A 10,726-nucleotide genomic window follows, 5' to 3' on the forward strand; every position below is an offset into this window, starting at 1 on the left:
GGAGAGACAAAGACGTCTCGTTTTACCGTATACCAGTGATTCGAACCACGAGAAGTGAACGGGAATTCCAACTAAGTAAAGCTCGAAGAGAGGGATTTCTTGCAGCTATTTCTAGGCAGGACTTGACAAACAGCAAGCTTGAAAATGAAAGAATTTGTTCCCGCCACTTTGTCACAGGCAAACCAGCAGACCTCTTTGATGAGACAAACCCCGACTGGTTACCCTCACAATTATTGGGTCATTCAAAGAAAGTAAAAAAACCAAGAGTGTTGAAAGGTACCAGAGGAGGTTGGCAAGGCAGGAGAAGACATCAGATCAGATGCCATGTCATGTGAATTTAGAACCAGAAATATACGATGTGGAGGAAAATGAGCAGGCAGATGATTTTCCTACAGATCATATTGATGGCTTACGAAAAGAGTTGGCGGTAGCTTACTCGACAATAAGCAGTCTCAAGCACACCATTCAGCGGCTTTCTCCTTTCACAGAAGATTCAATGCAGTCATCCACTGATGGGTTCATTCAGCAGTACACTGGTCTCCCAAATTTCAAAGTTTTAAAAGCAGTGTTTGATTATGTTACACCACAAGACATGCGCACTAAATTGTCAAGATTCCAAGAGTTTATGGTCATATTGATCAAACTAAGATTGAACTTATCTAATGAAGACCTGTGTTACCGGTTTGATGTCTGCCGTTCAACCATTTCCAGAATACTGTCACGTTGGCTGACAATCTTAGATGCTGAGTTACAGCCACTAATTTTGTGGCCTGATAGAGACATTCTGAGAAAGACTATGCCGGAATGTTTCCTGTCCTCATTTGGAGAAAAAGTGGCAATTATTATCGACTGTTTTGAAATTTTTGTTGAAAGGCCTACAAATCTTTTAGCTCGAGCATGTACTTGGTCCCAATACAAACACCACAACACGGTAAAATTCTTGATAGGCATAGCACCGCAAGGCATCATCTCATTCATTTCAGATGCATGGGGAGGCAGAGTCAGTGATAAATTTTTAACTGAGCACTCTGGAATTCTCAACAAGTTATTGCCTGGAGATGTGGTGCTAGCTGATAGGGGATTTGACATTTCAGACTCAGTTGGAATGCAGCAAGCTAAGTTGTACATTCCTGCCTTTACAAAAGGAAAGGATCAACTAGCTGCAATTGAAGTGGAAGAAACCAGATTAATAGCAAATGTCCGCATTCATGTAGAGAGAGTCATCGGCTGTGTACAGCAAAAGTTTACCATACTGAAGGGTACGCTACCAAAGGATTACATCACAAGGCATGCAGCTGAAGACTGTCCCCTCATCGATCGAATAACTAGAGTTTGCTGTGCCCTATGTAATGTTTGTGACTCAGTTGTGCCATTTGACTAGCTTACACGTGCCTATACATTACCTGGCCTTGATGGTTACCTCATAGAATGTAACAACACTGTGCAGTATTATACTAAGTGTGTTTGCTGTTCTTTCTCTTGCCGCTTCTCTTGATTTCTGGTAGTTTCCTGCAATCGGAACAATACCATCTTCCTTTGGGAATAGTGCCTATTTTCAAGCACTGTGTATGGAACCATTCAATGTGAAACTTAGGGTTGTCACAGGCAATCATTTCTTTTGACTCATCTTCTGGCTCTTGACAGTAGCAGTACTTTCTAGAAGATTGCACTGCTGTAATGTTATCTTCCTCAGTAGCTGACAGTTCATTTTCACACACTGTTGAATTTGATGCACATACGGGTGGACAGTTAGTTGCACCTGCATGAACAGTTGGTCTTGTATACCACCTTCCAAGAAGTTGTGGAAGAATACAAGTACGAAAGAATTGTCTAGAGACAGATATACAATCCGACCATAAGTCAACATCAGGCAAGACACGTTCCACAAATATGCTTGGACTTGTTGATGATGTTGGAAAAGTGCACAGTACAAAGTCACAGTACTCCACATTGCAAACAAAGATCTGCATTTGCACCTGATAATAGTAGGCATGTGATTTAACCAGAGTTGCTGAACCATCTGGTAAACGGCCAAGACAAGATTTTGGGTCATCCACTACTACATCAATTTCTACATTATTGTGGCAATACGAACATTTGATTTCAATAACACCTTTACCACAACACAAACATTGTACAATACCATCAGGAGAAGCACCAAGATGAGGCCAGCAAGGGTTTATGACAAAACCACATTCCTCTACAACAATGTTGTCATGGCTATTACGTGACAATTCCATATAGTGTTCTCTGGCTGCTTTTTCATGACTGCAACCCCAGCTCGTGGCAGCAGAAGTGAATCGGAATGCTTCTGGGTAACATATAGATTTTACTAGACTTTGTGATGGCATAGCAAGATTGGTTCTACAAACTTGTTTAAGTCGAGAAGCAGTTACTCGACCAGCCCTGTACTTATACCAAAGCATGCACTTGCTTTGAGCTCTGGTAGCCTCTTCCACTGCTGCTGCCATGTCTTCTGTCACCTCTAAAACCACACCTTCACAAACATCTAGAAGTTGAACATAGTCTAAGGATAGAAATTCGGGATCATGTAGGGATTGTAGTAGCTGAGGAAAGTGCTGAGTTTTTGACTTTAGAACATAAGGATCAGAGTAGCCAGGAATAAGAGATAAAATGCCAGGTTTACTCGGAGCTTCAGACAGACTCTTGTAGAAAGTGCTAAGTTTACTTTGTTGTGATGTGGGTGATGTTTTAGTGGAACCAGAAGATGCCTTGGAACAAATAGGAAGGGGAACAGGAGAACAGGCTGTGTCATCAGCTGCAGTCTTCTTCTTCTTGCTCTTTAATGACATATCCACATCCTTCGTCCTTAGGTAGGGAATAGCCTTCTGGAAAGACGGAATCATCCATCTAGCTTTCTCCTGTGTGCAAGTTGATGTACCCGTCACCCGCGAAGCTGTCTCCAAATAAAAGAGAACTGCAGCCACGTGGGAACACACTTCCCTAGACCAGCCATGCACGTGCAATGACCACAACAAACCTCCCCATTTTTCTCACATATCAGCCAACATCGCAGCGGGGTTTCGTTACACCTCTGAGAATGACGAACCTAGAGAACAAGTGATCTTTTCAAGTTAAGAAACGCAATGACAACCTACTCACCCGTCCAGTAACAACACGTTTCTCTCCAACGGCGGCGCGTGCACGCACGTCTTTCACCCAACCGTTTGAAAACTGATTGTATGCCTCCATGGAACGGTGAGCCTTAAATTGCTTAGCCGAAATGAAGCTAGTTTGCAGCACCAAATATGACACAATATCAGAGGCGTCCACTGGAGGTAGCGGACAATCGTTTCCACCGGATGTTGACACTTCAAAAGGATCCACCCCATCTATCAGACTCAATTTCTGTAGATATCGCGCTTTGGCCTCATTTGGTAATTTATCTGCATAGGAGGACAGCTTTCTGGCATGCTGTGTTACGCTAGAAGCGGGGGCAGCAGACATTACCTCACCTACGCAGTCGCGGTTGGACACCAAAATGGCGGGTGGGCGGGGAATATGACGTAGGTGCAACCGCTCTATTAGTGAACTCCCTTTCAGCAAATCCAGGAGGGCTCGCCACACTTGGATGTAAATTCAGTATCACTCAATTTTTTCCCGCTGTCAACAAAACCTGAACTTGCGCACGCGCCATGGACTCAAACAACTTACACATCCGGGATAATACCTCGTGACCCGTAGCCAAACACTCCCGTAGCCAAAACACTCCCGCTTTCGAATTGATGTATGTACTCTAGCGGTATCCGCTGTCTACAGGAAATACGGAACAACTTTTCACAAAGTCTATCTCGTATCCTTGAAGCTCTCAGGTGAGTGTGGAAGTTTATGGCTACAATTTTCTTCTACAGAGTAGAGTCAGCTAGCTAGAACCTTGAGTAGGCTACTTGGGCTTTGTGACTGTTGATGATGTCATGTCTTTCTTGCGGTACGTCGGTTTCTATTCCCCAGTTTGTACTCTGTACGGTACCACCTTGACCTACCATTGGGGGTAGAGACGAAAGGGCAGACGTTCCCTGCTCGGTTGCCCTGACGTGTCATAGCACTCACCCACCCTCGCAAAACAAGGAAGTATTTAGAAACGGTCTGGTACGCGAGACTACCCCTCACTGGTAGCATGACTGGAAGTGTTAATACTAGATAGAATAGTTTCTCTTAATTAATTAAGATAGCATCGAAAGTGTTCAGTTAGTTAATTATTCAATTAACTAATTAATTCAGTATTTGTTGAAGAAGGAAGGTCCACAGCTTTGTCTGGCTGTAAATAAAGGATTGGATATGTCATGTATTGGTACATGTATTAGGGTGTACAGTAGGTTTAGAGAAAAGTGAAAGACGTAAGAGGTAGTGATCATGAAATCGTAGAAGGTCAAAGTAGACAGGAAAATTTCTGAAGTGTACCGACACATGGACAAAGGACCTCTGGCAGAATGATTTGTTGGAACAGTGAAGTGCGTGAATATCCTCTTTGGCTACCCAGCGTGTGGATGTTTTGTGTATAATATAGTGTACTTAGACGTAGGAAATTGTTGAACGGAATTTGTCATGAGTAATGCAGTGAGGCAGGAAACCTACTGGGGTGGCCCATGCTCACACCAGAATTGAATATTGAAATTGCAAGCAACTTCTAAGCTATTTCACACCGCTCATGCTCACACCGTTTCTGTGCCTATGATTTGTTCTGTCTCAATAAGCTGTCTGCATGTCTAGCTAGAGCAACTAGAACGCACAACTGCAGCTGGATCCGCAGATATAGGCGTTTGCATGTAACACCTGGGGTATTGCTTGCGGGAACATGTATTGTTGCCCTGGTTGAATTCAATTTATGCATGGAAACCTGCAAACGATGGCAAGAAGGTACCGGTATTGGAAGTGGATAAGAGAGCTATACTGTCTAGGCATTCAACAGTATAGTGCAGTCATCTATTTATTTATACACCCCTTGCTCCGGTTATTTTACAACAAGCACGCAAGACTGATACAATCAGTAAGGAATTTGTAATGATACCTCTAGGGAATACGGTGACACATACAGTGAGTGACGTCACTGGGGAGGCCAGCCGCTTGAGTTAGAAGATTTGCTCATTGTTTAGAGGGCCACACCTAGCAATATGGGGTATGGGGCCATGACCCACTCGACCAATCTCGCCCTGTTTTCGTCATTCCTGGATATTCAATCCTCAGGCCACCCAGATTTGACGTATAAATGATATCTGGAGAGTTACCACAATTACTAACTAATTTTGAAGGTGAAGCCTAGCACCTCTAGGAGAATTTCTGGGCAATGTTTTTGCATGAAGTAAGCGACGTGTGTGTGCTGATCATTGTAAATCAGGCCCGTCACATGCAGGTCATTTGGGGGATTTTCCCAGTGTAAATTATTGCGATTGTTGACTCAGCAGGTGTAGTGCAGCTGGACCCTCATTACAAGCCAGCATGCGTCTGGCTTGTGGTCGGGTGTTTGAGTGCGGCAAGTATTGTGAGTGTTACTTTCAATCTCGATTGTACTCTTCTATCGTCGTTCGCTACAGTATTACCATAGTTTGTGTAACTGGCAGTCACTAACACTGTACTTGCCGTCACAGCGTTCTGGATTGCGCAATAACTATTGACAAGCCATTCCATTCTAATGTCGTGTGCATGTGGTCATCAGGGCAGTGATAGGCGTGTCTACGCCCAGTTACCTGATAGTACATGTAGCTATAGCTAAGGCGTTACTCTAGTAATAATAAGGTTGTCTAGGCTAGAGTCAACAGCGTCAAATCTACAATAACAGATAATCGCCAGTGGCCTTGAGCAGTTGGCACTTCTGAGTTCAACCCTAGTGGTAAAAACAGGTGCGAAAGACTACAGATCAACAGATTCAACTTACTTGCCTTCCTACTTTCTGCAAGCCCTTTGTCTGCACGTGCGTCTGCTTCTTTAGGTTATATGTCTTGGGGGTCGTATAGTGCGCAGTACGCGGACAAACCCTTCCTAAATAGCAATCTCCACTAGTTACTCTGCGCAACCTGTTTACAAGATCACGTGATCACACGACTCTCTTGGTTCAGGAAGCGAGTGAGTCTTTTCCTAATTTTGATGCGTTTTTCTTTCGTTGGCACTGTGTTTACTCTAGATAATAAGTATGGCACCTTCTTTTAGTCATGAATTTATACTAGTCGCTTTCCTACAAATCTGATCAAACAGAATGGGTTTGAAGCTCTAACGCCGTAGTATTTTACTCTTGTCGAAGCTGTAACGATTGTGCGTGTATGTTTACTTTGACAGTATTTCCCATTTTTCTGTTGTTGCGTAAGACGTTTAGTTACTGACGCAGCAAGATGGTCAATGGGATTTCCCTTTGTGCAAGTTTCACGTGTTTTCTCACGTAAGGACTTGCTTGCAAGCAGGTAATACGTGGTGTCTTTCACAATTCAGTATTGTGATTTTCATCGTTAGCTCTTTGACTGCAAGCCTCCCTCCTTAGTGAGTTTGGCAGTTCCATAGCAAAACGCCAGTCAATGTTTGACGTTCTTTACAATTGAACAAAAGTGCTATATATGTCTGCTGTAATTGATGTTTCTTTGATGTTTTAAATTGCAGTGTTTCATGTGGTCTAGGAATGTCTGAAGTTGTCAATTGGCGCAACTGTGGAAATATACAGTTTCGAACAGAGATTCGTTACGATCCATCCCAACCTCTAGACTGTAATTACAGTCTGCACCCACAGTATGTTGTTCACGTTAGGGATTACATTGGACTCTATTTAGTAGAGTCTTTTGACGAGAAGAAAGCTTCCAAAAATTACATAACTTTTCAATGGGCAGATGCGACGACAAGTGAACAAGATTACCGTACAATAACGTTCTCTGCCCGTCACCTTCCTCAAGCTTCTCCGTCACCACTCTGTTTTGCCTACATATCCTGGTGTGATGGTGTACTGGGGAAAAGTGGCAGTTTCCAGATATGTCATAGTTGTGGAGACCCCGTATCAATTGTTACCTTTACAACAGAGCAATCTTTTCTTGTTATTGACAAAAACGAGAGTGACGAGTCATCTTCACGCAAATCTGTCAACTACGAATCTGTAGCTAGGAGTTCAAAAGACGAGCATGTTGTAAGCTCGTTTGATATCCAAAGTAAGGATAGTGACATAGATCCGTCACAGCAGGTGAGAAAAGCTGTTGATCACGTGGAGGAGCACAACGTGTCTTCCACTAATAGCCAAGTTGAATGCAGTATCAATAATGTTTTCAATAACATTGAAGATAAAGATGAAGAATTTCAAGAGAATGAAATGCCAATTGTGCAGAGTGATGATGCTGTTGAAGTAAATGCTGAGACAGTAAGTCTAACATTAGATTCCAGCAGAAAAACTAAAGAAAATAGTGAAGATGAAATCGAAGTAGAAACAAGGGAGTATAAAGAAGAGATTAAAGTTAGTGGGGATGAAAGTAAAAATCAGAGCACTGATGAGAGTCATGTGTCCCTCACAAGGTCAACTGACGAAAAGGTGCCTTTCAAATTGCAGTTGGTGGAGAACATAATGTGCGATGAAGCAAACAGACAACATGACGTTTTAAAGCAACGCGTTAGTCAATTAGAAGGCGAGATGGGTGCAAACATTGTGCAAATGGCACTGGCGCAACATTCATCAGACCATGCAAGTGACCAAGTCGGTAACCAAAATCAAGTAACCACGATAATTCAAGAAAATCTGCAGCTTCGCGGTAAAATCGAGTCTCTGGAGACTCGATTGCATACTAACGATAAAACGATTTCTATTGCAAAAGAAAAGCTGCGCGCAGCGAAGTCGAGAATCCGGGATCTCGAGCACGCTCTCATTACAGAACGTCTCAGCTACGAAAACAAACTAAGAGAATTGACAAACGCGAGAAAATCTGGCCCAGCTGGTTCAAGTATAGGACACACAAGGCCAGAAGACAACGAACAGACGGCAGAAGAGGAATATTGCACAGCATTGCAAGGAGTTGCAGAGGACAGAAAGGATGTGTTGGATAGGCAAGTTACAGGCTCACAAAAACGCGTTCTGTCGGCGCTCGCTCGTCTTGGAATTGAAGATAAAGACGATGGTAGAGAGGTGCGGCAAGAGAAGCCACAACAAGCAAGACAAATTGCAAACAACTCGACTGCAAGTAACGAAGTTGTCTGCCCAGTTTGCGGTATTTCTTCCTCGTCATTCTTCAATCAGTCAACGTTTGCTTCACATGTCAATGATCATTTTCCAGATTAGACTAGATAGTTTGAACATGAGTTATGAAACTCATTTATGAATGTTTTGGGCCATTTTGTTTTGTCTCTTTTAGTTTAGCTGTTGCAGATTAATCTTTCAGCATAACTAATTGTTTGTGTGATAGGACAGTACAATTATATATACTTTGTGTAATAGTAGGTTATCACTATCACGAGTGTTTCATTGTTCGTTTCTTTGCACAGTGTTGCACGGTAGACTACTAGTCACTTCGTCAATCGTTTGCGCTTTTGCATGCTTAATTAACCAAAAAACGAGACACAACGTTGCAGCTGCATGTGCAAGCACGTCAGTGATAGAATGTGTGCAATGTATTTTTTCGTCTTCTCTTAGAGGACATTCCAGCACATGATGTTAACAAAGTTGTCACGTATTATACCAACGGCTAGCCAAAATTCAACACATGCAGTGCACTGCTTTACTACTGTATTTCCGCGCATTTAACGGCAGGGCTCTTAGTAGAGCATTGGTAGTATGTTCCTTTGTACAGTGTGGTTAGGGAATAGGGTAGAAGCCATGGAATTCAATTTCCTGGGGATTGCAAACAAAGGAAACATCACTGATGGCCATAATTCTGATTCTGATCTCCACAGAATAATTGTCAGTAGGAACCGACCTAGTGCATCAGGTACACATGCTGCATACTTTCATCAACTGTAGCTAGATTTTTAGTATCAGTGATGTCAGTAAATTCTTGCGTTACATGCATGTGTATTTAGATGTAGAACACTAGACAACTACTTAGTAAATACAAATCAACCGCACAACTCAAGGAATAAAGGAATTAATTAATTAAAGGTGCAGGGTCACAGTCATGCAGACATGCGTTTGCATCCCTTTGGAAGGATGCATATTTTCACCGCGAGGGCTTATTTGCACTGAAGGCAAGACTAACTGAAGTCTCTCTATAGCCTCAATTGGAACGATCAAGACGTTGCAGTCAGGCGCGGATCTAGGGTTGGTGCACTTGGTGCACTTGGTGCACGTGCACCCAACACAGTGGGCGTGTGCTGAGGAATTTTACATATATTATGCTCTCACTACTCTGTTCAAAGTAATGCCTATCGTAAAGGGTCTTAGTGTCAAGCTATAAGTAAAGCATATAAAGACTTTCCAAGGGGTGCAGCATTTCAGAGACACCGATGAAGAAGAAGAAGAAGAAGAAGAATGCCGAGACCGATCTTCCAGGGGGTCCTGCAGCAGCTACCTAGGTAGGCTGCCTTCTTCTCCAGCATTTCTGCTGGTACTCATTTATACTCCTGAGTCGAGAGAAGCAATTGTGTGTTAGTTTCTTGCTTAATTAAGGAATTATGCCATAGCTCGCCATCACTGACTTGACCTTTAGGGTCCTGGATGTCAACACTTCGCAAGATGACTCTCTAGCTAACCAACTGAGCTATACATCAATGGTTTAAATATGCATCTGAAATGGAGCTGTAGGTTACTGTGTGCCGTCTTTTACCCTGTCGTTGACTTGTGGTAGACAAAGGAACCGTGCAAATGTTTTACTATATATCTAAACACAGACATGGACAAAATTTTAGGAACATCCAGTCATTTGTGTTGTAGACAAACTTTGATCGAATATCTCTAACTGCTGTAAAGACAATTCTTTTAAAATTTTTGCTCATCTGCTTTCTTTATTATTATTAGCCTTACCTCCAACTTGAGGAAAATGATTTTGACCAGCACAAAATGTACTGCGCATGCGTTTTGTGGCAAACTCTAAAAAACTTCATTTTGTTGAGCGCTCAGTCTGGTCTTTTTCTATGGTACTTTGAATCTCAAATTTCATTATTTTATAGGTCTCAGTTAACGCGTTCTAATCAATGTGTAAACCATTCTTCTAAAGTCTACTGCAAAAGACTTTGAAATCTAGTACAATCCAGCACGTGAAGTTGGCGCATTTTTTCACCTTTTAAATATGCAAACGGTTATTTTTAATTTCCAACTACAAACTACTAGAGTAGACTCTAGCCATCGCCCTAGTATGGTTTTCAGGCTCTAGTAAAAAAAGCAAACTACCAATGATAAAGATTACTGTGCTGTCACTTCCGGTGGTGATGAACTGTTGTCATTCCGTTTCTGCATCATGCACTTTCTTGGTCAAATAGAGTAACTATTTTGACTCAATTTAGGTTCTTGGGACCTTGAAGATTATTTGTTGTGCAATTGCGCAGGGCAAAAGTTTCTGAATGCAGAACCTGGACGATCTAGCTAGGCGTATATTGACAGACCCATTCTGGAAAGACACGCGGAAGAGATTGGAGCGTTTAATTAATTAACCAGACGGATGCGTTTAACAAGACGGATCTGCCTAGTCCTGCGACTTTTGACGAGAGCTGGTCGAAATGTCACGATTTGTCAAATATTTTATACGGTGCACATCTCTCGCGATATGTCTAATATTCATGGCCATTGTACAACGCCATATCACATTATCTATACTAC

The 10,726-nt window shown here is 42.4% G+C and overlaps 2 protein-coding genes across 2 annotated transcripts; both read left to right on the top strand.

Moving 5' to 3' along the window:
• Positions 1–665: 665 nt before the first annotated feature.
• Positions 666–1,386, top strand: LOC134188291 (uncharacterized). The gene has a single exon (XM_062656488.1). The coding sequence runs from the start codon at positions 797–799 to the stop codon at positions 1,379–1,381; it is 585 nt and encodes a 194-aa protein (XP_062512472.1). The 5' UTR covers positions 666–796; the 3' UTR covers positions 1,382–1,386.
• A 4,665-nt stretch (positions 1,387–6,051) lies between these two features.
• Positions 6,052–8,448, top strand: LOC134187992 (calcium-binding and coiled-coil domain-containing protein 1-like). The gene is made up of 2 exons (XM_062656177.1): positions 6,052–6,081; positions 6,624–8,448. Exon 2 carries the CDS (start codon positions 6,626–6,628, stop codon positions 8,255–8,257), a length of 1,632 nt encoding a protein of 543 aa, XP_062512161.1. The 5' UTR covers positions 6,052–6,081; positions 6,624–6,625; the 3' UTR covers positions 8,258–8,448.
• Positions 8,449–10,726: the final 2,278 nt, after the last annotated feature.

The sequence above is a fragment of the Corticium candelabrum genome, chromosome 12 (assembly GCF_963422355.1).
Source record: "Corticium candelabrum chromosome 12, ooCorCand1.1, whole genome shotgun sequence".
Lineage (NCBI taxonomy): Eukaryota > Metazoa > Porifera > Homoscleromorpha > Homosclerophorida > Plakinidae > Corticium > Corticium candelabrum.